This window comes from Mustela nigripes, chromosome 16 (assembly GCF_022355385.1).
Source record: "Mustela nigripes isolate SB6536 chromosome 16, MUSNIG.SB6536, whole genome shotgun sequence".
Lineage (NCBI taxonomy): Eukaryota > Metazoa > Chordata > Mammalia > Carnivora > Mustelidae > Mustela > Mustela nigripes.
Window position 1 is genome coordinate 22,691,439 of NC_081572.1, and position 27,882 is coordinate 22,719,320.

Here is a 27,882-nt window from a genome sequence, read left to right on the forward strand (position 1 = left end):
GTGGTGGTGGTGGTGGATCCCCTCCTCCCCCCAGGAAAGAGAAGTGTCTGGAGGGACGTGTTAGGAGGCTCCCTGAGGGGTAGGCTGGCAAGCGTTTTCGCATAAATGCCAAACAGCATAGACAATAAACTAAAAATCCCACTCTTAAATATGTATTTTGTGAAATTTGAGAATCTTGAAGATGAAACCTTAAAAGTTTTCTGAAAAACAAAAATAGACTGCTTGCAAATGAGCAAGTGTCAGCTGTAAACTAGAACTTTCGGCAGCAGCAGACCCAAGAAGACAATATTTTCGCTGTATCGCTGGACTATGAATGTAGGAATTTGGAACCTAGATTTTTATACCCTGCTAAACTCTCACTTTGAGCATGACCTACAGCTATTCTAAGACATCAAAATGCTTACCGCACAAAGACTCTCTTAATTGTGTACATGAACACATAAAGAAATGACTCCAGGTTGAAGCAGCAAGCTCTGAGAAGGATGGATAATAGCATAGAAAAGTCCATTGTCGATCCAAGCAAGGACACTCATGCACATATACAAACAAACAAAGTATCTCCAAAATGCAACAGATTTTGGACACAGAGGGAGACACCAGTGACAGGGGAGAGTACACAAAGGTAGTTGGCTTTTAGAAGGAAGACAACGAATATTGATGAGCTTTATAAATTGTCAGTGAAAAGGAACATAAGTATGGGCTGTTATGATTGTGTGATCAAACACAGGACGGGCTGTATAAATTGTGTAATCTTCCTATCAGGAAAATAAAAATCAATTCATCCAAAGCAAGGTAGGACAGACTGAAGAGAAATAAAATGAAAATGGTGTAAACAGAAAATGACACTTAAGACAGTTGAGCTAAGCCCTGACAGTACAGAAATTAGAATCAAGCAAAGGAGCTAAGCTCACTGATTGGAAATTAAAACACGCAGAATATCTGGGGTTCCTGGCTGGCTCAGTTGGTAGAGCGTGCAACTCTTGATCTTGGGATTGTGAGTTCAAGCCCCACGTTGGACAGATAGATTACTTTAAAAAGAAATACTGTTTGTTTGGGGCACCGGGTGGCTCAGTGGGTTAAGCCTCTGCCTTCGGCTCAGGTCATGATCTCAGGGTGCTGGGATAGAGCCCTGCATCGGGCTCCCTGCTCAGCAGGAAGCCTGCTTCTCCCTTTCCCACTACCCCTGCTTGTATTCCTTCTTTCACTATTTCTCTGTCAAATAAGTAAATAAAATCTTTTTTAAAATACTGTTTGTTTAAAAATAAATAAAATAAGCATAAAGAAGTGGTTTGGAAGGACACATATTAACCTATTAGAGTGGGTCACTATGGTGCAGCAGAGTGGGTAGAAATGAAGGGGAGACAGGAGACTTGCAGGTTGATAATGACCGTGTGCAATGAACCTCAGTTATTAATTGAAGTCAGGTGTATTATTAACCCAAATAAGTGGTACAGAAGAGAAGTAGGAAAGAGAAGAGAAAATAAGATATCATGCAAGATCTTGGGGAGCGTGGGTGGCTCAGGCTGTTAAGCATTAACCTGCCTTCAGCTCAGGTACTAGGATCAAGCCCTGCATTGGGCTCCCTCCTCAATGGAGAGTCTGCTTCTCTCTCTCCCTCTGCCCCTCCCCCTCACACGTGTGTGCACACAAACGTGTTCTCTGTCTCTCAAATAAATAAATAAATAAATAAAATCTTTAAAAAGAATAACACAAAATCTAAAATCAGTTGTCTCAGGCTCAAGTTCACCTCAGGTAAATGACCTTTCTGAGTCTATTTACTTATCTGCAAAATGGGCATAATAGGACTATCTACTTCTAGAATTGTGGTGAGAATTAACATGAAATCCCATATGGCTATTATAAAAAAAAAAAACAAAGACTAGAAATACCAACTGTTGGCAAGGATGTGGGGGGAGAGGGAACCCTCACACTCTCTTGGTGGGAATGTAAAATGGTGCAGCCACTGTGGAAACCAGTATGGAGGTTCCTCAAAAAGTTAAAAATAGAACTGCCCTATGATTCAGGAATTCCACTTCTGGGTATTTATCTGAAGGGGAAAAAAACAAACAAAACACCAACAAGAAAAGATATCTGCACCCTGACGTTCGCTGCAGCTCATTATTACAATAGCCAAGATATGGAAGTGACCTAAGTGTCTATCAGTGGAAGAATGGCTAAAGAAGACATGGTATGTCTATAAAATGGAATACCCCTCAGCCATAAAAAGAAAGAAATCTTGCCCTTTGTGACCACAGGAGCAGACCTCATGGGCACTATGCTAAATGAAATAAGTCAAACCGAGAAAGTCAAACATCATATGCGCTCACTTACACGTGGACTCTAAAACAAAGAGACACAGAAAATCCAAGCTCAGAGGCAGAGAGAACAGGTCGGTGGTTGCCAGGAGTTGATGGGGGGAGGACCAAGGAGGTGAAGGGGTCAAAAGGTACAAACCTCCAACTACAAAACAGGTAAGTCATGGGGATGTAATATAGAGTGTGATGACTATAGTTGATATCACCATCTTGTCTATTTGGAAGTTACTAAGAGAATAAATCTTAGACCTTCTCATCACAAGGGATGCCTGGGTGGCTCAGTCTGTGAGGCGTCTGACTCTTGATTTCTGCTCTGGTCATGAGCCCGGCCGGTGTCCTGGGATCGAGCCCCATGTCAGGCCCTGTGCTCAGCAGGGAGTCTGCTTGAGATTCTCTCTCCCTCTCCCTCTCCCACCCCCTGCTCTCTCTCACTTTCTCCCTCTCAAATAAATAAATAAGTCTTCAAAAAATTTTCTCATCACAAGAAAAACAACTGTAACTACTCATGGCGATGGGTGGTAACTAGACTTAACAGTGCTGATCCTTTTACAATATATACAAATATCGAATCATTATGTTGTACACCTGAAACTAACATAATGTCACATGTCAACTAGAACTCCATTAAAAATAAATGTCTTGAGAGAGAGAGCGAGCACGTGCGCACATGCCTTGTGAGCAGGAGAGGGGCTGGGCAGAGGGACAGGGAGGGAGAGAGAAGGTCAAGGAGATTCCGCACCCGGTGTGCAGCCCAGCGTCGCACTCCATCACGACCCTGAGATCATGACCTGAGCCGAAATTAAGAGTTGGACCTTCACCAAGCAACCCTGTCCCTTTAAATTATTTTTTTTAAGATTGTATTTATTTATTTGACAGAGAGAGAGAGAACACAAGCAGGGGGAGAGGCACAAGAGGGAGAGGGAGAAACAGACTCCTCACCGAGATCACAACCTGAGCCCAAGGCAGACACTTAACTGACTGAGCCACCCAGGTGGCCCCCCATTCAAATTTTTAAAAAATAATGAAACACTGTATGTTAAGCGCTCAGTACTACACACTACTAGTGTAGAATAGACATTAGCTGAAATTACAAAAAGGTGCAGTCCCCAGGGACAGGCTGAGTAGAAGGAGCCCTGAGAAGCCAGTGTTTGCGGGTGCCCAAAAGTGCCGTGGGAAGCCAGAGGTATGAAGGAGGCTTCCAGGCATCCCAGAGTTCTCTGGAAGAATGCCCGCCAGCTGGTGTACACTCAGTTCCCTCTGCCTGCCATGAGTTCTCCTGTCCCTGCCTGGCTAAATTCCTTGAGGCCATTGAAGACACTGCAGGGAGCCCCCAGCCATGGTCCCAGCCCCACACCTGGGGCGGGGTCTGGTCCTCCCATGGGGCTTCCCTGGCCATAGCCCAGAAAATGAATGACATCTTCCCTGGGCAACGCTCCTTCGGAGCAGGGCCTGGCTTCCATCCCCTTGGTCCCAGCAGGTGCACCGGGCTCCAGCGTGGAGTAAAGCCCGTGAGGTCAAGCATGGCGATCTCGAACCCACACACCAAGTCCTAGCTGCTAGGGGGCATCTGGGGTCTTTACAGCTATTAACTCATGGAAGCCTCCCGACTACTTCGTGAGGTAAGCACAACCACTCTCCTGCTTTGCAGACGAGAGAGTCAGTCCCTTGTTCGAGGTCACACAGCAGGCAAGGAACAGAGGCAGAGATGAACTCAGCCGGCTGGTCCCAGAACCAGAGCCCTCCAGCCCTGCTTCACGGCCTCTCAACCAGGGTGAGTTGGGCCCCTGGCCCCCCAGGGGACATCTGGCAAACACAGACATTTGCATTTGTCAAACCAGACGGGTGCTCCTGGCATCCAGCCAGAGATGTTGCTAACCATCCTCCAATGCACAGGACAGCCCCCCACAAAGAATGATCTGGTTCCCAAGGTCACTAGTGCTGAGGTGGGAGCTAGTGTGCAGGAGGGATCATCACATTTGTTGGGTGAATCAAGGAACAAATGCTTCGACATTGTCTTTGTTTGTGTTTCAGGTGGCTTAGTGAACATGGTCATGGGTTGGCTGGCGACTTGCCACTGGGAAGGTGACCCCCTGGGTCTGCGCACCTCCACTCTACCACGATCGTGCTGTGTGACCCCGGGCATGTCAGTGCCTCTCTCCACACCCGTTTCTGTGCACTGTGCCACACAAGGATGGGGCTCGGCCCCTTCCAGTGCTGCTGTCCAAGAGTTTCACGGGGGACGGGAGCCCCCAGTAGGGAGGCCAGGTGACAGCTGCGGCCGGAAACCCAGCAGGAGGTCATGTCTCCCGCGATGTTCAACCACCCACTGACTGGCCACAGGCTCAGGGCCAGAGCTGGAGTGCTCCCTGCCGAAGTCCCATCCGGCCTGCCCTCACGACTACGCTGGCTCTGGACCAGAGAGACACCGGCAAACTTGGCTGGGTGGACTCCAGGGGACTCGGGGTGGGGGAGGGGAGCTCATGCCCTTGACAACTGTCCTGGCTGATTATGTCCAAGTGCCAAGGAGGCAGAGAACGGAGAGGCCCCAGTTCCAGGAGGGCCCAGGAACGAATCCCTGAGTGCGAAAGCCCAGAAGAGTAGGACCTCAAAAGCAACCCATTCATTCATTTGCTTAGCAGACCCTGAGTGTTTACTATGTTGCCAGGCATGAGGCTGGACGCTGGGAAGAGGACTGCAAAAGAGACAGATGTGTTCTTCCTCCAGCCACCCCGCCCAAAGGAGGGGCTGCCATTGGCTGGGGGACCCCCTCCTGGGGGTGTAGGGGAGGTAAATGGACACACATTGGGCCTCCTTTCTCCCAGAGAGTGCTATTCCTGGCACCCCAGCTGACCACAGGCCTTGGGCTTCCAAGGGTTTCCCTAGGAACCGTGGGGCCTGTCTCCCTCTCTTCTGCACTGGCACTGGCCCAAAGCACACACTCACGGAGGCTCCAGGGGCTACCTGTTGGGCCGGGGAGCTGAACTTTTCCAAGGGAGATAAGCTGCCCCAGAGCGAGGCCACTTGAGGATCCCTGCCCCCGCCCCTTGGCCCTGGCTTCCCTCACAGCTCTGGAGCAGGCTCCCGGGCTGGTGTTCCAGTGTTAGCCTGAGAAAAGGCTTCCATGTTCCCTCCTGAGGCTCAGAGCCTTCACCACCCAATAAAGAAAGGAAATAAGCAGGCAGGGCCAGTCAGCAGGACCAAAGTCTGCCACCCCGCCTCAATTGGCCAGCCAAGTCAGCTCTAGGATGAACCCAGGAGTCTGACCCCCCAGTAGAGGCAGAGGGAAACACAAACCTTGGTCACACAAAGCTGGCCTACAGTCATGGGGCTGTCATTTATTAGCTGTGTGGCTTTGAGCAAGTCATTTTGCCTGAGCACCCGCTTCCTCATCTATAAGATAGAAGTAGCATGACCTGGTTTCCCTTCCCTAAAGCATCTGTGACATTGCAGAGGCCAAGGACCCCGTTTCCTTGGCCAGATGCCAATATTATTTCTCCTGGCAGGAAGGGGTTTGTTCCATCTACCGAAGATAGGGAAATTTAAAAATGCAAAATCTATAATTGATTTAAAAAAAATCCCTGAATGCCCCAGAAGGGGGCGGTATTGTTCTGGGTTTGGCTCTGGAGGACCAAGGCCTCCTGCGCCCCCTGTTGGCTGTTCTAGGTTCTCATCCTATCAAAGACAGTAACCAGAATCCTTAGAGACAGGGGGCTGGCAGTGCCTCCAGTCAGCCATGAGAAAGGAGGAGACCAGCCCAAAACATAGGGGAGCACAAGTGCAGGAACTGGCCTCATTCCTTGCTCTGCCCTGCCCCATTCCCCTCCCTTCCTCTGGGCATCACCCTTTGCTCCCCGAAGCTGCAGTGGGGCCGGCAAAGCAGAGCTCTGCCCCCACCCCCTACGCCTGTCCACCTGTCTGCCTGTTTCTGCCAGGACAATTCTCCTGGAGGCCACCTTCCAAAGGTGCCCCTGCACTCACCCCGTGGCTCGCCAACCCAGCAGCATCTTCCCTGACCTTCCTCTGCCCTCTGACCCTCACACGTATCTTGGAAGCTCAGGGACGAAACATCCTCGAAAGAAGGATTCTAGGCTCCGTTCCTGTTTGGTCTGGAAACGCAGCCCATTGCTTCTGAAGGGCATTTGCCATCCCAGGAGCACTTGCTTATGCTGCCTGTCCTTCCCCAAAGGCGTGTGGGAGCGAGATGGCTGCTTACGTGCTGGATCAGCGTCTCCACGATCTTATAGCGATCTGGCATGTGGGTCACCATGTCCGCCATGTTGTCCTCAGATGTCCTCACCAGCGTTGGCCCGAAGACCAGGGCCAGGTTCCTGGGCTCCATCTGGGCAGGGGAGGAGAGCAGGTCCGCGTTCACACCCCCGTGAGCTCTGACCTCCAGTCCCCCAGGCATCCCTCACTGTGGGCCCCTCACTCCCAAGGCCCAAACACATCCGGGGCTATGCCTGGCTTAGGGGATAGACTCCTCCTTGTTGGGCATGGAGATGCCTGGTAAGTAGAGCGCAGGCCAGATTTCAGCCTTACTCATCTCTAGGCCTGGCAGCCAAGGGCAGTGGCCAAACTTTTCACCCACACTGTGCTAACAGTGAGAGGCCCTGGAATAGGGGCCTGCTGGAGGTTCTAAGGGTATTTTAAAACTGGAAGAGTTCCTATAGCTCCATTCATTCTCCCTGCTGCAGAACCAGAAGATATAGAGGCTTGATTATAAAGATGCAATGTGGGGCGCCAGGCTGGTTCAGTCTGTAGAGCGTGTGACTCATGATCCCAGGGTTGCAAGCTCGAGCCCCACGTTGGGTGTAGAGATTACTTAAAATAAATTCTTTAAAAAAAAAAAAAGAAAGAAAGAAAAGGAAAATGCAATGCAAGGGATTCGAGCTAGATCCAAGGATTGATTTCCATCAGACACAACGGGACTGTGGCTCTCTGCCTCTGGGAGACCCTCAGAAACTCAGGAGATGGCTCTCCCCGGGAGAACTCCAGAGGGGTGGGGTGGGGACAAGATGACCTTTAAGGAGGAGGGCATGCCTAGAGGACCTTGGGATTACCTGACCCAGAGGAGCTTAGAGTATGCTGAGAGGACCCTCTATGCTTCCTTCCCCCACATTTCATGCCAGCGTCCGCCCACCTTGTTTTTCTCCGAGTGGTCAGCAATGGTCTTCAGATGCCCCACGAGGAATTTGAGTGTTTCATAGTAGTGTCCTGGGAGATCCCGGATCTGGGGGAAAGCAAGAAGGGACACGGGGCTGTGAGGGTCTCCCCACCTTCCCATCATACCCCACAGGGGTTCCCACTGCCGTATCTCGGGGGTCTGGAAACCACCCTCTAACCACCCCTGTTGGAGAGATGGAGAAACTGAGGCCCAGAGGGGAGAAGGGCCTCTCCAAGGTCACAGAAGGAACTGGTGGCACTGGACTCCAGGCCTCCCAGGGCAGTGGCGCTCCCCCAGCCTAGTCTGCCCTTTGCCTAAGGCTGTCCCTGCCCCCTTACCAGCTTCCGGAGCCTCTTCAGCCGCTCTCTTGAGTCTTCAATGCGATTGGCCTCAATGAAGTCGTTGTATTTGTCTAGAACACAGTGAAGACTCTTTAGAGAGGCAGGAGGCAGTCCCTTTTCCCACTCTCAGGGGGTGCTGCTTCCAAGCTGAGGAGGCCCAGACTGTTTTAGTTCGGGGGGAGCTGCGTAGCCTCATGTCCACGTGACCAAATCCATGACTGCGACACTCAGGCGTGCACCTGACCTGGGCTAGCCCAGGTGTGTGTGTTTGGGAAGAATTAAGACCTGAGCTGCATGCTGATACTGGAAGAGGGGTCCTTGCCCCAGTGTCTGGGACAAAGACACCACAAGGTCAGAAGAAAAGGTTACTTAGAAAGAGGGAGGGCCCTATCAGCCTCCAGATGCCCACCCCACCTGGGTCAAGATGTCCCCAGAAGAAGCCCAAGAGGAGCTTTAAAAAAATGGAACGTGGTAAGTTTATTCTAAAATCCATCTGATGAGTAAATGCATAAGGATAGCTGAGGATAACTTGTAAAGGAAAAATGACGAGGGGGGACGTGCCCTCTGAGATACTGAAATGTACTTAAAACCCAACACTGCTAGAGCCGCGTGGGACTCACAGGGAGAGCTGACCAAGGATGAGGACACAGAGAGGAGGAGAAGAGGCCTCATGGATGTTTACTATGGACAAAAGCAGTATTTCAAATCAGTGGGGGAAGAATGGAGGTATCAATAAATGTCCCTAGGACAATGAGTTATCTTCGACTTCCAGCTCACATAGTATGCAAACAAATTTAACTGCATTCAGAGCCAAATGTAAAAATCATTAAAATACCGAGAAAAAACAAGAAAATGTCTCCACAATTGTGAAGCCTTCCTAAACATGAGATGTAGAATCTGTTAAAGACCAACAGCTTTGACTACACTTAAAATAATTGTTTCCGGGGCGCCTGGGTGGCTCAGAGGGTTAAAGCCTCTACCTTCGGCTCAGGTCATGATCCTAGGGTCCTGGGATCGAGCCCCACATCGGGCTCTCTGCTCAACAGGGAGCCTACTTCCTCCTGTTTCTGCCTGCCTCTCTGCCTACTTGTGATCTCTATCAAATAAATAAAATCTTTTTTAAAAAAATAATTGTTTCCAATTCCTTACAATGCAAAGTTAACAGGCAAATGGCAGACCAGGAGCAAACATCTGCAAAGCCTAACAAAGGGTTAATACAGAGCTTGTGTCCTACAAATCAGTACCAGAAAAAGACAACCCAACAGGAAAATGGGCGCACAATCTGAACAGGAAATGAGAAGAAACAGAAAAGTCCAATAAACTAATGAAAAGATAGTGGATTTCCCTAGTAATGAAAGAAACAAAAATGAAAACAGCAATGAGATGACATTTCTCTTCCAATTAACAAAAACGTAAAATATTGATAACATCCAGCGTTGATGGGGGTGCATGGAGGCAAATTCTCTCCTAAGCTGTTGGCAAGAGTGTGAAGTAGGGCTTTCTTCTCCGAGAGCAACTTGACATTAGCTTCCAAAATGCCAACCAGGACTTTGATCTAGAAATCCTACGTCTAGGAATCTACCTTGAGGACACCGATCCAGGTGTGCAGGGACACATTTCAGGAAAGTCTTTGCAACCATTTTTGTAAGAGCAAAAATCTGAATGCAACCTAAATATCCATCCCTAGGGGAGTGATTAGGTAAATTATAATCTATTCAGACTATGGACAACTATGTGGTTGATTTAAAAGAAGAATGAGGTAGAGGTCTTTGTACAGACATGAATGAGTCGCAAAATTAGAAGCCTCCTTTTGTTTTTGGTATTTTTTAAAAAAGATTTTATTTATTTATTTGACAGAGAAAGATCACAAGTAGGCAGAGAGGCAGACAGAGAGAGAGAGGGAAGCAGGCTGCCTGCCAAGCAGAGAGCCCAATGCGGGGCTCGATTCCAGGACCCTGAGATCATGACCTGAGCCAAAGGCAAAGGCTTAACCCACTGAGCCACCCAGTCGCCCCTGAAGCCTCCTTTTGTTAAGGACAGCAGCCTATCAGGAACTTAAAATAAGCCACGGTGGGAAGATTTGTACTCTGGTAACTGAAAAAACACTAAGAATCAAGGCTTTTTCCCCTGGAGAGCCAGGTGTTCCATATTTGTCAACGCATCAGCGAACTCACCCAGCTCCCAACCCTATCACTGCATGTATGTCTCCGTCATGTGTGTAAGACGGTCTGGGAGGAAACACAACAGACCCGACAGACCATCAATAAGCAGCTCAGCAAACGGTTGAGAGCCTGGGCTCTGGAGTGTGCCTGGGGCCGGATGCTGGCTGTGACATGTACAACCTGTGCGACCTTGGCCAAATCTTTTCCTCTTCGTTACCAGTGGAGATAATGGTACCTGGTGGAGCTGTTGGAAGGAGCTTGGATTGGCACGCAGCCAGTCCTCAGAAAGTGCTAGGATAACCTCTGGGGACAGGGACCTTGGCGCTTTCTTTACTTGTATCTATACCAAGACTGTGACAAGCATGTGTTTCTCTTACATGGAAACAAAAACCCGAAGACTGAAACCAACAAATCCAACTGAAAAAGCGATTGGAGCGCAGCACGGATAGGCATCCCTCCTCCTTCCATCCTCCAACGCCACCTGCTACTCACCGTCGGTGAAAAGAGGCTCAGGCAGCTTCCGGAAGAAGGACTTGAGCAGGCTGCTGATCACATTGAGGTCTTGCCAGCGCTGGGGAGAGGGCAAAGACGTCAGGCCCCAGGCAGGCCCAGTGGGGCACCCATGCCTCCATGCTAGTCCAGCCCCAGAGTCCAGCCCAGCCCAGCCCAGCCCAGGCCATCCCTGGGGTACACTTGCAGCTCTGCCCAGACCAGAGATCTCGGGCTAAGAAGACTCATGGTGGGGGGGCGGGGGGAAGGCGGGTGGCAGAACAGTCCCCAGCTAGGTCCTGGCCCCTTGACCAACCGGCTCAGCCCCTCCCTGCTCCAGCAAGCCCAGCAGACTTCAACATTTGCCTACCCATAGATAGTACCAGCTACCTTCTTTGGTGCCACCACTGCAGGACAGAAGTGAGCAAAACCTCCTTGGTGATTGGAACTCTTTGGGCCTACTAGCACACCCTTGTGCCTCCCAGGGTCCCCCATTTAGCAGAAAGTCATCCTTGGACACCCTTCCCCTTTATCCATGACATAGCAGTTGCTCTCGCCTGGCACCTTCCTGTCTCACGCCTTTTGTACTTGATGATTCCCTCCACTAGAACTTTCCTCCCCTACCCTCACAGGCCTGGCTCCTCACCCTGCCCAAAGGTCACCGCCTCTGGAAGGCCTTCCCTGACAGTGCCAGCTAACACAGCCACCGCTGCCACCTCCCTGTCACCTGAGCAACAGCCCTTTGTTTCCTCCATGGCACTTGCTACACTTTGTCACTGCTGTATGCTTTCGTCTCTTTGTCCCTGCCTATCTGCCTGATAGGACTGCAGCGCCATGAGGAGCAGGGATCCTGTCTGTCCCGTCCCCCACTGTGTTCCTGCCACGCGGTGAGCTCAATCAGCCCAAGCACTTCAATGATCTAAGACAGTAGTTCTCCCCAGCAGCAGAAATCACGCCCTCAGGACATTTGGTGATACTCTAGAATCACTTTGGTTTCCGCGAGTGGGGGAGAGGGGTTGCCACTGGTATCCAGCGGATAGAGTCCAGGGTGCTCTTAAACTTTCTGTGATGCCCACGACAAAGTCCCGAGACCAAGAACTATTCTGCCGGAAGTGTCAAGATTGAGAAACTCTGTTCTAAAGAGTTTGTCTCTACGTTGTCAAATGCAAGAAAGAAGCATGGCTGGGTCTTTGGGCCTTCGACCACCAGGGGGCACCACCGCCCTGCGTAAGTCAAGGGTACCAGCCTTGCCAGGAACTACTCAGAGTAACACGGGCCCAGAAAACAAGGTGAGGCTCTCCACAAAGACACCCAGCTCCACAATATGCACGCTCTGTACAATGGGTCCACAGCTTAATGCCACACCATCCCACAAACAGTACCTCCCCTCGGGCTCAGGAGGAGTTACAGGTACCCTGACCACAACACTTCACCTCCAGGGCACCTGGGTGGCTCAGTCGCTAAGCATCTGCCTTCAGCTCAGGTCATGATCCCAGGGTCCTAGGATTGAGCCCCACATCAGGCTCCTTGCTCAGTGGGGAGTCTGTTTCTCCTTCAACCCCTCTCCTCTGTTCAGGCCTTCTCTTTCTCTCTCTCTCTCTTTCTCATAAATAAATAAGGTCTTTTTTAAAAATTTAAAGAGCAAAAAACAAAATCAAACACTTAACTTTCAGCAGTCTGACAATAAAGGAAGAGACCGACGTCTGAGACAAAACCACCCACCCAACACACTCTGGGCCCTGACTTGGGCCGGCGGCCCACCAGCTCTGGCCATGCCTCTCCCTGGCTAAGGCCCAGCAAATGTGCTTCGATGCATACACGCCCCTACCCAGTGCAGCTTCTGCCCACCTGCCCTGTCACCTTCTATCCCTGAGGCAGGGCTCTTCTCATCTCCCAGCTGCCAAACCCACAGCTTCTGGACCCCTCCCCTGTGCGTGTATCCACCCCCCAGCCCCATCCTCACTGGTACCCTCTCCTCCGAACCATGTGGAGCCCAGCCCTTCCTCCTACCTCCCACCTCTGCCCATCCGGCAGCTCCCTCCATCGTCCGGCTTTGCGCCCCAACTACACCCATTCTCCAGCCAACTCTTGGCCATCACCCCAAATCTGGGGGGCCCCCTCCCTAATTCATCCTCCTTCTCCAGCCCTACTCCCCAGTTTCTGCCAGAGACATACCATCAGCCCCAGCTCAAATGTTGGCTCTTCCCTGCGCCCCCTTCCTCCCTCCCATGTGGCCAGCTCTTAGAGCTGCTCCCATCCCCCCGATTCCCCTGGGGCCCCCGTGTCCTCCTGGCCCCTGGCACTTCGCACATAGCAGCAATTTCTCCTGTAGATGCCCTGCTTTGCGCCTCCTTCGTTCATACCCACCAGGCATAAGCTAGAGCAGACCCCACTTTTGGCTCCCCGTTGCCCATGGAATCAAGGTCAAAGGATTCACTGGAGCCATCAAAAGCCCTCTGCCTCCTGCCCTGCGCCTTACCCTCCCCACTGCCAAGTCCAGGAAGGAGGAAGGAGGTGGGTCCATTCTCTCCCGACACCCAGGCCCTTCTCTGGGGTTTTGAAAAATGTCATCGTTCCCAGCCGGAATGAGCTTCCGGTCCACCTGCCTCCTTCACTTTCATCTTTAAAGATTCCAACACTCAAGTTTCCTGCCTGCGCCAGCCCTCAGTGTCTTCTCCTTCCTCATCACACAATCTGGTCCCTGGTCAGATCAGCCTTTTCTCTCGCCTCCTATCCCACATGGCATGTCTCCCCATTTCCTCCCCAAGGGCAGGAAGACTGTCGCGTATCACAAAAACCTTCACGATATGGGACTCATGGGACTTCACTGCCCAGATCTGTGGTCTTCCCAAACATCTATCTCAGCAGAGCCCCTCTTCTCAAACATGAAAACCCAATATGAAAATAACGGACATTAAAAAAAAAAAACAGAACAAAGCAGACTGCTCTAGTTCAAGCCAGGATGGGGGCTCCTGACCTGCTCCTTGCCCCCCACAGCTCCTCTGGGGAACACAGTTTGAGAAACACTGGCCCTGCTGCTGCAAACACTTTTGTTATTTTTCTTGTTCACACTGAAATACATTTCTGGCTTTTTTCCAGCTTCACTGAGCTGTAACTGACGTGTAACTTACAGGGAGCCCTTAAGTCAGGCTGTAAGATTCCTTCCCCTGCTGCCTCTGTCTCCCCTGACCAGCCCTCCACCTCCCTGAAGTGCTGGCTGCTCCAGAAAATACCACATGCTCCCCCTCTCCGCCAGGGGTCTGCAAACCACAGCCCAGGGCTCCAGACCAGCCCGCGGCCTGGTTTGTATGGCCCTGAAGCTAAGAAGGGCTTTTCCATGTTTAAAGGGCTGTGAAGAAAGAGGAGGAGGAGGAGGAGGAAGAGACCGAGTGGTAACCAACACCTAGAGCGTTTGCCATTTGGCCCTTTGCAGAGAAGGTGAGTTGGCTGCTGGCGACCCATCAGAGCCCACGCCTTTGCCCCAGCCATTCCCCCAGCCTGGAATGGCCCTACCCGGCTTTCACTGGCATTTAGTGAATGGCTATTCATCCTCAAAGTCCCAGAAAGGATTGCCGTCAAGGGCTTCCTGTCCGTGACTGGGTCTATCTATCCAGCTTTGGCCAGGGTCATGCCCATCCCCAGGACTAGCTTGCCAGGGCAGGTCCCGCCTCGCCTGTCTCGGGGCCCTGGCCTACTGCCAGGCACATTGCAGGGTCCAACAAACACCAGAGAGACACACACACACACACATCGCCTTGCCCCGCTCCTCCGCTGTGCCCACCTCATCCTGCAGGTTGATGTCGCCGGGCCCACGGTTGAGCTGCTCCTGCAAGCTGGACACCACTGCATTGTTGCCTGGCACCCGGTAAATGCCTGTGGACTCCAGCCCCCGTGCCTCTACAATGCGACAGCATGCGGCCACGATCAGGGGGACCCGCTGGAGACACAGGCAGGGCAAGCATGTTAAGAAGGCGAAGGGTAAAATTCCCCACCAGTGGGCTGGAAGAGGTGGGAAGGCCAAGGCGGGAGCAGAGCAAGGCCAGAGCTGCTGCTGAGAGCCCTGTGCAGGGTAGGGGAATGGGGGGACACAGGCTCTCACAGCCTCCAGTCCTTTCCAGCCTGGGGGTTAAACAGAACACCAGAGCCTCGCCGAGGTGTGCGGAGGAGCACCAGCTGCATGCCTGGGGATTCTGGGCTCTGCCTTAGCTCTGCTGTCTCCTCCCTGGGTGCCTCCCCAGCCCTCCAACTGCTGTGTCTGCGAGACAGAGAGCTGGTTTGTACCTCCCTCAGCTCTGGCCTTAGGTACCCTGGGCTCCCCCATTCGCTGCTCACTCTAGAGTATAGTGGAGACTCACCTGGTTCTCTATGGCCGGCTGGCATTCCTCTAGCCGGACCCCAAATGCCCTAGGGGCTGCCTTCTTGTTCTTCTTGATGATGTTGATGCCCCAGGGGGTTTTGGGAGGGGCGGCACTGTCATCTGGGGTAGGGGAAGGCAGACAAAGCCAGGGTGAGCTGGGGGGGGCCTGGGCAGGGGCAGAAACCACACATGGTCACACACACTCACCCATGTTTGGAAATAGGGGGGCTCCATCAGAGAAGCAACTGGAATGCTGAGGGCTGATGGGAAATTATATCCTGAGAGAAAGCCTAAGAGATGAGGGTGTGTTTTCCCGAGGACACAGGCCTCAGAGTACTGTAAGGATTTCTATGTGGTCTCGAGGGTTAAAACAATAAGGTAGGAGCCATAGATTCTGGTATAGCCAAAGAAAAAACTTTCTCCCAGCCTAAAGTATATAAAGATGGAAAAGGATGCCTCCAGAGAAGATGGGTCTCCTGCTCCTGAAGGGACACAAGCAAACACTTGGAGGCTACCCAGCTGGGATGTCATGGAAGGAAATCAGGTTCCAGGCCCTTCCAGCCCTGAGACTCTGAAAGCCCCCAGACCCTCCCAGGCACATACCCACAGGCACGCACATAGGCCAGCACACATACACACACACACACACACACACACACAAGCCCACAGCTCCCACGCACACACAGGGCTGACCCTTGGCCTCCTCCCAAGGCCCCACCGTCCCACATGCACGCACACACATCACACCCTCAGCAGCCACACCTTCCTACCCTTGCTCCCTGCGGGCTGGTCCTGAGTCCTGAGGCCACGTGCAGTACTCTGTTTGAGGAACTCAGACTTGAGGCCCCCCAGGCCACGAGAGATTTTGGGGGAGGAATCAGCTTTGGGCCCAGAGCTATGGCTGTGTAGGAAAAGGGGGAGAGGAGAAGTCTTCATCTGGGGTGCGCTGCCATGCCACGTGCCCTGGCCTCCTGCTGCTCTAGACCCCCTCCCCAGCCCTGAAGCAGTGGCCTCAAGGCCCCCAGCATCTTGTGTGCCCCCAGCAAAGGGGGACTCGAGGGCTGCCCTCGGGCCTAGCGGTGGGCCAGGAGGATGGCCTCTGTCCCGAGTGCCCCTACCCCCAGCCAGGACTGTCTAGGAGAGCCGGGTCTCACCTTACTTTGCGATAATCATTAAGCTTCTTGCTGATCAGAGCTTGGTTGGCACAGCCGGGGTCCTGGAGGAGAGCAAAGAAAAAGTAGACCCCATCAGTGTCCACAGCCAGCCGTCATCGGTCTCATCCCTGGCCCCTGCCTCCACTTCGCCCCCCCCCCCCCACTCTCCTCCACCTGCAGGCTAGAGGGCTCACACCCTAGAGCGAGAAAGAGCGGGGCTGGACTCCCGAGCACCCCCTCACCAGCTGTGTGACCTAGAGTAACCCACTAACCTCTCTGAGCCTCAGTCTCTTCCATAGCAGCGGAAGAGATAATAGGGCAACCTCAGGGCTGGGGTACAGAATTATGCAGGTGGCACTGATAGCATTCCTGGCAAGGCACAGAGAAGGTGCCCCATGACAGCAGCGACTGCAATAAGGAAGGTCACTTGGGACCCCTTGACTAGGCCCTGCTGGGGGACAGCCCGGCCGGCTCCCCGAGAGCAGGGGCCATAAGTTCCAAGGACTTGCCTCCCTACAGCGAGGAAAGGTAATGTTCTGAGGAGAGCAGAGCCTGGTTCAGCAAGAAGATGGGTCTCCCCTCAGGGAGAGCAGGTCTGTGGCCCAGGGGCTCTGTACTAGGGCCTCTCTCCCCATGGCCCGAGCAGGAGCACACATGGCCCAGGGCCCAGGCCCTCCATCCTCAGGCAATGAGCAGCCCGAGCTCAGGCCCTCCGTGTCACTTTGTTCCAGTGTGCTGGGGCATCGGGGTGTGGGCACCTGGCCAAGAGGGCGAGGCAGCACCGACACCCGGGCCCAGGCTCCTAGTGTGTGGCCGCAGCTGCCCAGGAGGGGGTGCCGTTTTAAAATTACCCTGAAATGCAGGCCAAAGCCCTTTGGCTCAACCAGTGCAGCCTGCTGCCAAAGGCCAATCCCCTTGGCCTCCTCCCAAGGTCAATGTGTTCATGCCCTGCTGACAGGCTAGCCCTGTCAGCAGTGCCAGCCGCTGGCCCAGGGGCACCTCCTTCTGTAATATCCTCCAGAAGAAACCCCTGCCTCCTGATACCCCATCAGAGGTTGGCCTGGAGCTGACCTCTCTGTGCCAGAGCCCGCCCAAGGCGGTAATAATAATTAATAATGATAATAATGATAATAATAATAATAATAATTAGTGCCATTCCTCCAGTTATTATGGTTCCTGCCAGCCAGGGAACCCGGAGGATGCCAGGTGCTCTGGGAGCCGCCGTCTGCATGTTCTGTTCACACGAAAGCCCGGGGGGTGGGGAGCTGCGAGGTACACTCCTGTTAGCCCACTTCATGGACAAGGGACTGAGGCTGAGAGAGCTTAACAAGGTACACTGGCAGGTGAGGGGCCTCCCTGCCCCCCTCCCCTCGCTTTTTGCCACCCCTGGCCTAGGATGGGCGGTCGGGCCCTCACCTCGCCCTCGGCCCTGCTGTTCTCTCGGATCGCTCTGATCCAGCCCAGCATGTCATCCCGGTCCTCAGCCTGAAAGAGATATTCACAGAAGTCAGCGGTGGTCAGCCGGAACACGTGCCTCCTCTTGGTCTCGCTGTAGGAGATGTCCACCAGGCAGGAGCCGATGCAGACGGGCGCCGCCTCGTCCTCACCTGCGACGGCCGCCGCCGCCCCCGCCGCCGCCGGCCCGGGCTCCCGCCGCTCCTTGCTCAGCGAGAGGGAGCGCGCCCGCAGCGCGGCGTACACCCGCTTCCACTGGCGCAGGCCGCCGCCAGCTTTCTGCAGGGAGAGACAGGGAGAGGGGGAGGGGGAGAGACGGGAGGGGGGCGGGTGTGAGAGGCCCGGCCAGCCCGCCCCACCCCAAAGCCTGGGGAAGAGGGGCCAGGAAGAGGGGCCCAGAGGAGAGCTGCCGGCAGCCACAGAGGTGGTGTCCCAGCCCCTGGCACACACCCCTCCTGCCCAGCCCCTTCCCTGCCTGGACAGCCCCACCCATCATTTTCGGTGCAACCCCCACCTCCAGAGGGTCCCCAACCTTCCTTTCAACACTAGCATCTTTCAATAGTAGCATTAGGGGCATCGGCCCCCCCCACAATGCCCCACAGAAGCTGGCCGCCCAGCGGGGTCCACCTTAGGTAAAATCCTTGTAAACCTTTCCTAGTCCACACACTGCCCCTGCACAGCCAGACAGGTCAAGAGTCATCCATGGGCACCTGATCTCCCTGCTCTTCCGCCTCTGGCTCAAGGCTCTACTCAGTATCCTGGCTGCCTGGGCCCCCTGTGTTGCTGAAGCCAGTGGCAGCTTCTCTGACCTCCCCAGCCCTTTCCTTAACCCCTCTGAGACATGTGGCCTGGCCTGCTGCTCCTTCCTTCTCTAAACCCTCTCTTGTCATCCGGGACCCCATCAGTGCCCACTGCCAGCCAACTCAGGTCTTATCCCTGGCCCCTGCCTCTGCTTCGCCCAGGGTCCCAGTTTTTCCTCCCAATTCCAATGACTCCTTCTCGGTCTCCTTCACTGGTTTCCCTCCCCGCAACATCCTCACAGCAACGGTTCTTGACAGGGGTGAATGGTGCCCAGGGGACATCTGTCTGGAGACATTTTCAGTTGTCACACCTGGGGAAGTCCTATGGCATCCAGTGGGGAGAGGCCAAGGACGCTGCTAATCACCCCCACAATGTCCAAGATAGCCCCCCCACAACTAAGAATCATCCAACCCCCATGTCACCAGAGTTGAGGCTGAGAACCTGCCCTAAAGGGGGGGGGGGCCTCCAGAACTTTCTCCTGGGTTCCCCTGTCCCTGCACGCCTTTCCCATGATGTCATCTGTGCCTGTGGCTTTAAATCCTGTCTGTCTGCTGATGGTACTTCCCAAATTCCCAACTGTATCCTTGGTCTGGCATCCCTCCTCCCCCCGCCACAGCCTTGCACCTCCCTGCTCAGTGTCCCCACTTGCTGTCCCCTAGGTGCTCTGCATACTACCTGCTCCCCATGGGCCACTTGCTTTTTGTCATCAAACTTACTCTCCACAGCACCCCTCCCCCAACTTCTCTAGCTCAGTAAATCCACCCAGATGCCCAGAAACCTGGGAGTTGCCCTTGACCCCTCCCTTTTCCTCGCCCTTGACATCCAATCCATCAGAAGGGCACAGCTGCTCTGCTTCCAAAATACCACCTGTCTCCATCTTTCCTGCTACCTACACCACCTTGTCCACACCACCAACCCCTCTTACCTGCACTACTACACAAACCTTCCTAGTCCCCACCTTTGCCTCCTATAATCCACTCTCCAACCAGCGTGGGGCTTGAACCCATGACCCTCAGACCAAGAGCTGCACACTTGACTGCCTGAGCCAGACAGGCGCCCCTGCAGCTGTCATTTTTTTGTTTTAAGATTTTATTTACTTATTTGAGAGAACATGAGAGCGGGGATGGTTGGAGGGAGAAGCAGACTCCCCACTGAGCAGGAAGCCCGAGACATGGGGCTGCATCCCAGGACCCCAAGATCATGACCTGAGCCAAAGGCAGATGCTTAACCAAAGGAGGCCCCCAGGCGTCCCTGCAGCCACCATTCAGAAATGCGAATGAGATCCCACCTCTCCCCTGCTCAGCACCCTATCCTGGGCTCCTGCCGCCCACTGCAATCAAATCTAAGAACTTCTGTGATGTGTCCCTCCCTCTCCAAACTCGATTTCTCCACCGGCTTCTTTCTCGCTGTGTTAGGACACAGGGGCCTTTTCTAGTGAACAGGCCAAACGCTTCCTTTCTTGGGGCCCTTGATCACGCTGTTCCTTCTGGCCGGAACTTCTTTTCTCACTTTTCTGTGTGGTCTCCCTCTTGCCCATTAGGCCTGAACTCAAATGTCACGCATATCACCTCCTCAGCGAGGCCTTCATAGACCCTGTTTTTCTAAAGCCTGCTCCCTGTTACCTGCAAACATAAAGGCCATCATGTGACCCAGTTCATTTTCCCGGGGTGCTTACTGCAACTTCCCATTACGCAGGATATGGATCTCTCCAATAAGTGGTAAGCTCCTGGGGGCAGGGAGCTTATCTCTCCTCTGCCACATCCAAGAGCCTAGAGCACCCACAGGCACAGGGTAAAAGCTCCTCAAAATTCACTGAATAAACGAATTAATCGTCCTCGGAGCACACTGAAGGCAGGGGCTCCATCTCCTCCCATTGGGCCAAGGGCTTCTCCCTTCTTTGGGCTCCTGGTCTACCCACTCCTCTTCACCCACCATGGGCCTCTGCCCTCCGAACAAACCAGGTGAGGAGTTTCCTCGGCAGTAACACAGCCCCATCTGGCCACAAGCCCTGCCCACCACCATAGAGCTGCTGGTCCCAGGCAGGACTGTCAGAGCAGGAGACAGCATGGCCCTCCAGGGGATTTTTTTTTTTTTTTTTTTTTTTTTTTGGTATCAGAGTGAGGTGGTGGCAAGGGGCCCCTGTGAGACCAAACTAGCTGAGTGACCTTGGACAAGTCAAGTCCCCTCTCTTGGCATCAGTGTTCCCTATTGGTAAAATGAAAAGTGCACTAGCGGGTCTCCAAGGTTATGTCCAGCTCATGCGCTAGGTCTGTGACTGCAGGGACCTGTGACACCCGTTCCCCCTTGCCCGACAGAATAGCCTCTGAAAGGAGCTGGGGGCTAGATGGAGGTCGCCCAAGAGACACTGGATTTGCTAGAGCAGATAACAGCTGGCTGGCCATCGGTTCCCCAGACAGAATAATGGCCTGCAGCAGACTTGAAGACCCCTCCCCTAACTCCCAGGTCACAGCAGCAAGGGGACAAGGGAAACAGGTCCTGGCCATGCCAGGAGTGGAAGGCCCTGTCCTCTAGAACGAATCAGTGAGCAGGAAGAGGCCAGCTCCCCTCCCTGCCCAGGAGACACTGTGCTGGGCCTGCCAGGAGCCATCCAGAGCTGGAGGCCAGGCTACCTGGTGGCCAGGAGTCAGTCGTTCTCCCCAGGCCCTCCAAGGGGCTCCAACTTTGGGCTGACAGGTTTTGTCCACCCTGGCTCCCCTTCGTCAGACCACACAGCTGGTCCCTGCTTCCCTCCTAGGTGACCCCTCACCAAACCTGCCCCGCTAGGGCCCTGGGGCTCAGGGGAAGGCCCCATCACCCCCATAGCCATCAGCTGCCTCCTCTATCCTCTCTCACCACCTAGCCATCAGCAAGCCCAGGCCATCCCTTCTGCAATCTCTCCAAATTGTCCCTCCCTGTCGGCCCCATGCCAGGACCTTGGTCAGGGCCCCCACTCTCGCTCACCTGGACAACGGCAAAGCCATTATCTTCTCCTGTCACGGGCATGACCCTTGCCTCCTAGGCTCACATACCTCCCACCCCCATTGGAACCCCTGCAAAGGCTTGCCATGTCGGGGGTGAGGTCCTGCGAGCAGGCGCCAGACTCCCCACCTCAACATCCCCCTCTCGGCCTGGCTCGCAGTCACCTAGCACACCCTCCGCTCTGCTCCCCCACCACCGACCATCCAGGAGGGTGTCTCCACTGCCTGGGCAACCCCCCCCCCCCTGCTTTGTGGATTCTCACATACCCTTCACGTCACAGCCTCCTGGACACCTTCCTGCAGCCCTCCTAGACTGGGGTCACCTCCTACACACCACTCTGCTCCACTCATCCCCTCTAACAGTCACACACTGGCAACCATGTGCTTTCTCGGCTCATCCTCAGCCCCAGCAGGGCAGGACTGGCCTGGCCCCCTCTCCATGAAATACCCAGAACCTTGACCGCAAATCCGGAGCTTACCACGAACTCCGCCATTACCATGGACTGGACAAGGGCAGTGCTGAATGTCTGCCCCGCCTGGCCTCCCCGGCTCACTTCCCCTCACACCAGCCCAGGGTGCAGAATAACCCAGAATGTCCCTATCTTAAAGATTGGAAAAGTGAGGCACAGGGGTTACAGGGGCTGCCCAAAGCCTGATGTTGGCCATGAGTGGCCGGGCAGGAACTCCAAGTCTGTGTGACTTCCCCAGGTACAAGACACCTAAAAGGCAGGACGGAAAATTCCAACCACAGCAGAAGACGAGCTCCCTGGGCCAGGCCCTGGGTACACTTTTGCTCAGGTTAACTCATTTAATCCTCAGCAATGGGGTTATGTGTGCTAGGGGTTGTTGTTAGCTCTATTTACAGATGAGGAAACTGAGTCATAGACAGCTGAGTCATCCCAGCTGCCCCAGCAAGGCATGATGCTGTCAAGGGCCAAGCCCAGCGTTATGCTAACCACTCTGCTCCCATCTGCCTGGGCTGCGTCTCCTCCTTCCTCCTCTGCCACAACCCGGCCTGGAATGGCCTCCCCACCCCGAGGACCCAGGGGCCCCGCCCTCTCGCATCAGGATCCTGTTTGTTTCTCCCTGCCACCCTCGGGCCCAGCCATGTTCATCGCTCACCTGGATTGCTGCAGTGGCTCTTACTTGGTCTTCTCGCCTCGGCTCGGCCCCTCTCTAATTCATTCCCCAGGAAGCCGAATCAAAGGGGCCCCGGAGCTTTCAGTGGCCCTCAGGATAGAGACTAAAATCGCTCCTTGTCCTGCAAGACCCCTGAAAAGGCTGACTTCTGCCTTCTTTTGGGGCCTCAGCTCCCCTAAGAGAATCGCCCTGGCCTTGCTCCCTTCCTTTCCCTGAGTCCCCGTGTCCATCTTTGGGGTGATCCACTAGCCAAGGCTCCCTGTGGGATGGTTCTGTCCGAATTTCAGGCATGCTGACCGGACCCCTTGCACCACAGAGCCCATCTCTCTGATTAACCTCCTTTTCATGAGTTCTTTAGGTCCCCCAGGAAGTTCTTCCTGACCTCTAATCTCCAGACCTCACGCTACAGCCTTGGCTGGCCTCTCTGGCTCCAGAGGCTGTGGGGTGGGTGCAGAAGCTGGAGAGTTCTGCCGGAGACAGCTTCCGTCCACCTCCATCTCATCCCAGCAAGCACCTTACCTTCCCCTTCTTGGTGAGGACCTGCTTATAATACAACCAGCCTTCTCTCCTGATGTCGCTGAAGGTGGCGTCTGAGAGGTCAGAGGTCGAGTGGCGCTTGGAAGGAGCATCTGCGTCTTCGGAAGTGCCCCAGCTATCCAAGGACTGCAGTGAGACAACGGAGGGCAACTTAGGGGGATTGCCACGGTGCCAGCATGCCAGGAGCCCCATGGGCCTGGCGCAGCCCTGCAGGCTGCTGTGCTGTGTGGTCTCAGGGGCCCTGATTGCCCTCTCTGGTCCACTGCACTGAGGTCACAGGACGCATGCGCTGAGGAAGCCAGAAAGGAGGAAAGGCCATGACCTGCCGACCCCATGCCTCCCCACACTAGAAAAGCCAATCTGGAGCCTCCCGTCATTTTATAGACTTGAGGAAACTTAGGAAACAGAGGAAGTGATTGTGTCGACATGGAGTTAAATAAACAGGAAGTAGAAACATCAACAGAGGCTGAGTTCACGGAGCAGGTAGTCATGTCCACAAGGAGTTAAACAGAGGAAGTGATAGTGTCAACATGACTCCAGCAACAGAAGTGACAGGTCAAGGGAGAGTTAAGTAAGCAGAGGAAGTGATAAGGAGTAAACCAGGTGACAATGGCCTCAAGGTGTCAAATGAACCGAAGATCCCAGATCCCGAGGGTTTGAAATCAAATGGCTCTTCCAGTCTGTCCCTAATCACAAAGAGGGAGGGCCATCTCAGAACTGAGTCCCCACTCATCCCCAGGTGTGGAGCCTGGGAACTCCAGCCTGTCCTTTGCTCTCAGTCCTGGGTCCCCCTCCTTGCCCATGTCCCCTGTCCCCTGAAGATGCCGCACACATAATGCCCGATGCCACCCAGTGCGGGCAGCTTTAGGTCCCCACAGGGAGCAAGGAGGCCAAGTGAGATCCCTGTCCTCACAGAGCTTACATTCTAGCTGGGACCCAGGCAAGAAAGGGGACAGATGCATAAACCGTGTCACCGGAGGACCACTGAGGAGAAACACCTAGGAGCTGGAGGGAGGCATGACCTGACAGGGATGAAGGCTAAACCCTCAGAAAAGCTCGGAAAAACCTGAAGAAAGTAACCAAGTGAGTCACGGGGCTATGGAGGGGAGTGTGTGGAAAGGGTGTTCCAGACGGGGGAACGGCAAGGGCCATGGCCTCACGTGCAAGGGCGTGGGTGTCTCTAAGTGATGACGGACGCCACACCAGGGGCATCGGGCCCAGTTGGAGAAGGGGAGACGGGAGCTGGAGGAGACCATGTCCGGTCACTGGGCTCCGCGGCTGAGGCAGCAGTCACTCCCCAGCCCCCCGACACTGTCGCCCATGCGTGCCCTCACCACTCACCCCATCAGTGAAGAAGCTTCGCAGCATCCGCAGGCTGGGGACTCGGTTTGGCAGGCGCCTGTGTGTGAGAACGGAGTGTGAGGGATGTGGGGGGCACAGCTAGGACTTTCCCCCCTAAATCCAAAGGCTCTGGAGCCTTTCAGGGAGGGAGCTCATCGCCCTGGTGTGTAGGGGACCCCCAGAGGGGGTGGCGGTGCTGACCCCCAGGTAGGATGGCCGCGGCCCGTCCTCACCTCAGAGCCCTGCTCTCCTCCCGGAAGGTGTTGAGCCCATCGTCGCAGGACTTGGAGCGCTCTGTGGTGATGGCGAGCAGGTAGGAGGAACGGCGGCCGGCCTTGATGCTGCCTGCAAAGCCGCCCATGGTGGGCCACAGGGTCAGCAGGGTGGTGAGGTGTGGGGTCCCGCAGCCCTCCCGTCTGGGCTGGGCCAGGAGATGACTCTGCCTAGGGGACCCCGGGGGTAGCAGAAGCCAGCAGGAAGACGCCAGACATGAGGTAGCAGTAGCCCAGCAGGGACCCCCCACCCAGGACCAGACAGCGAGGGAGAGGATGGAGCTGGGGTTCAGGGAGCACTCACTGCAGTCCTGGGAGTAATGGCGGCCAAGGGCAAAGGTGAAGGTTGGGGAGGAGGGGCTGGTGCCCAGGACAGGGGCTGAATTCATGGCGCTGGAGACCACGGCGGAGGCGGGGACATGCTTGGCTTGGAGGTCAATGCTGGGGCTGGTGGGTTCATCTGTAAGCAGAGGGAGTGGTGGGTAAAGGTGGCTCAAAGCTGAACCTGCCCACCCCATCCCCAGCCTCACCTCCAGGCCCAGCCCACATCCCCAGTGCTCAAGCCCTCCAAGGCCTTGCTAGCAATATGCCCGTAGCCAAGGGCTCCCCCCACACCCCCAGACTGTGAGCTCAGCCCCTGCCTCCCAGACGGGGTGGTTCTTTACACTGAGGTGTGACCCAGGCCAGAGACTGAGCCACCCTCCCTAGACTGGGCTCCTAGACTAGGGGTCTCTTAAGGATAAAGATGGTCTCCCTTCATCAGTTGGAGGCTCCTTGAAGACAGGTGCTATGTTTCTCCCTCAGACTGGGAGTAGTTTGAAAATAAAGGCTTTACCTCTTGCCCCAGACCAGGAACTTTACTAAGGCTGTGTCTGCCTGCTCAGACTGAAGGCCAGCCGGGGCTAGGTCTCCTCTCCCTCTTCCCCCTCACTCCCAGGAGCTCACACAGCGTGAGCTCAGCACGCTCAGCTCCAGGGACCATCTCTCGGCTCCTGGCTCCCAGTCTCATGATATTGCATCTGGTCTTTCTCTCAAGCCCCTAGATCCAGCCTATCCTGCATCCTCATGGACAATAGAGTGGTTTCAGCCTCACTTTCATTCCCGATATGGAGGTGAGGCACAACCCTCTAGTAAGGCCAGAAACCTGGGAATCAGCTGGCCTCTCCACTCTTGCCTCTCCCTTATCCAACATCTGTTCCCCAGGCAGCACACCTTCAGCATCCCCTCTGCTCTAAGGATAAAGTCCAAATTCCCCAGGGACTGACATGACCCTTCTGGCCCTGTTCTGATGGCCTGGAAGGGCACCCGGCCTCTCTCACTTCACAGTCTATTCTCGCCCAGAACGTTCCCCCCTGACTAACTCCTTCTCATCCTTCAAGTCTCAGCCCTAATCTCCTTTCTCCAAGATTCTCTCCTTGGTGACCACGCCCCAATCTAGGCCATGGCACTCTTCTCTGTCTCCTAGAACTCGCTATACTCCCATCACACACACACACACACACACACACACACACACACACTCCATGGGGTTGTTCTTGTCCCATCATCTGATCATCTGATCACCTGTCCCTGCCGTGGGACCACACACTCCAGGAGAGCACAGAGCCTCGCTCGGTGCCTGACAGAAGTATTTGTCGGATGGAGGGTGGATGGAAGGAACGAAGAGTGAAAGGAACAAAGGAAGGGCAGAATAAAGAAAGGATGGAGGGATGGAAGGGAGAAATGAACGAACAAACAAAGGGAGGGAGGAGAAAGGGAGCAGGAAAGAAGCAAACTGAGGAATGGGTGGGTGGGTGGGCAGACAAAAGGGAGGGAGGGAGAGAGGGGAGGGAAGACGGGAGGAAGTAAAAACAGAGAGCTAAAGAGAAGGGGGGAGAAGAAAGAATGGGAGGGAGGGAGGAAAGGTGGCTGGAGGACAAATGAACAGAAGAAAGGATGACAGAAGGATTCAAGACAGCACAGAAGGATGGATGGATGGATGGACAGACAGAGAAAACAGACTGGTCCCATCAGCACTCAACCCAGAGTTCTGCCCATGATGACGGGTGGGTGGGGTACAGCCCAGCACCCAGGACCAAGTCTCCCAAGACAGCCACCTGCACCATCACTCACCAATGAAGGGAATGGAAGCCAGAGAATCTTCAGTGGTGGCCAAAGGGGCCACCTTCTTGCCAAGGCGTTCTACTCGCCCACTGGTCTCTGGCTCTGGGGACTCTTCACCAAACCCAAGGTTCATCTGTCTTGCAGGGGGCAGCTGGACCTTGCGGCCTGTGGGAGGCTTCTGCCTCAGGATCACCTCGTCGCGACGATCCTCGGTAGGAGGCTCCAGGGCCCGGGTGCTGGGTTCTGGGCGGACAACCCTGGGCGGTTCGGAGGCCTCTGGTGGGAACGATGCCTGGGACTGAGCCAAGCTGAAGGTGGGCAGCCCCCCAAAGGGTGAGTCCCGGAAAGACAGTGCGTGCAGGAGGCCAGTCCGGCGCTGGAATGATGGACTGTAGCTCCGGTATCCAATGTACCCGATGTCGTCCAGGCCTTGGAGGCCAGGTGGGGGCTGGGCCTGGGGCGCAGGAAGGTCCCTGGAGGAGCAGGCAGACGTGCGGGCTGACGGACGCTGGGATGCCCAGCCACAGCGCTCAAAACGGGGTGACACCAGTGCTCCCGGCCCCAATGCCTCGGCGGAGCGGGTGGCCCGGCTCAGGTAGTCATCAGAGCGAGCCCGATGCCAGCCTTCCTGACCCAGCTGGCTCAAGGCACCCTGGGAGGTGGAGCAGGGCCATGGGCGGTGGGCAGTCACATCCTCCAACCGGTCCTGGGAGGCACTGCGGGCCCGGGGGGGCATGGCAGGGCACCGTCTCTCCCCGGCCCTGCGGGGTACCTGGTTTGACAGCCAGTGTGACAAGGCCTGCTGGCATTCCAGTCTGCTGGGGGGCACCCGGCCGCCAGGCTCGGGGAAGGCACGGGGCGTCCGGGGCTCCGAGGGGAGGCGGGGGAAGGCACCAGGGCTGGGGCGGGGCTGGCTCATCCCCAAGGAAGGGTTGTCCGGATGGGTGCGGGTGGCGGAAGGGACACGGGGCCCCGGGTCACTCCAGGCAGCAGGACTCCGGGGGTCACTGGGCGGCGCTGACAGGGGCTCAGGCACCATAGTGGCCCAGGCAGAGACCCGGGCTGGCGGGGCGTAAGTCTTGCGATGGTAGCAGATTGGGGGCGGCTCTGGGATGCTTCGGGCCTCTCCAGAATACGGCTCGTTCCCCTTCAGGTAGGCATCCTGGGAGTAGGCCTGGCAGGGGACACAGAGGCAGGTGAACAGGGTGGGACGAGTCCCACAGGGCAGAACTATAGTAGCCCTGGGAGGTCAGGACCCCAGAGACGGGGACTG

The 27,882-nt window shown here is 55.0% G+C and overlaps 1 protein-coding gene across 5 annotated transcripts in view; it reads right to left on the minus strand.

Annotated features, from left to right (window-relative positions):
• ARHGAP23 (Rho GTPase activating protein 23) overlaps window positions 1-27,882 on the minus strand; it is a 78,637-nt gene that overhangs the window by 10,175 nt on the left and 40,580 nt on the right. For 4 of the 5 annotated variants that reach the window (XM_059380151.1, XM_059380150.1, XM_059380153.1 and 1 more), the window contains 14 exons: window positions 26,619-27,783; window positions 24,811-24,966; window positions 24,468-24,579; window positions 24,235-24,292; window positions 22,876-23,019; window positions 17,399-17,716; window positions 15,983-16,044; window positions 15,599-15,729; window positions 14,827-14,948; window positions 14,253-14,408; window positions 10,475-10,553; window positions 7,818-7,891; window positions 7,456-7,545; window positions 6,529-6,654 (listed from right to left, as the gene is read on the minus strand). In XM_059380151.1, coding sequence (XP_059236134.1) covers window positions 6,529-6,654; window positions 7,456-7,545; window positions 7,818-7,891; window positions 10,475-10,553; window positions 14,253-14,408; window positions 14,827-14,948; window positions 15,599-15,729; window positions 15,983-16,044; window positions 17,399-17,716; window positions 22,876-23,019; window positions 24,235-24,292; window positions 24,468-24,579; window positions 24,811-24,966; window positions 26,619-27,783 — 2,793 coding nt within the window. The remainder of the gene's footprint in view (window positions 1-6,528; window positions 6,655-7,455; window positions 7,546-7,817; window positions 7,892-10,474; window positions 10,554-14,252; window positions 14,409-14,826; window positions 14,949-15,598; window positions 15,730-15,982; window positions 16,045-17,398; window positions 17,717-22,875; window positions 23,020-24,234; window positions 24,293-24,467; window positions 24,580-24,810; window positions 24,967-26,618; window positions 27,784-27,882) is intronic. The other variant, XM_059380152.1, reaches the window with a different exon arrangement.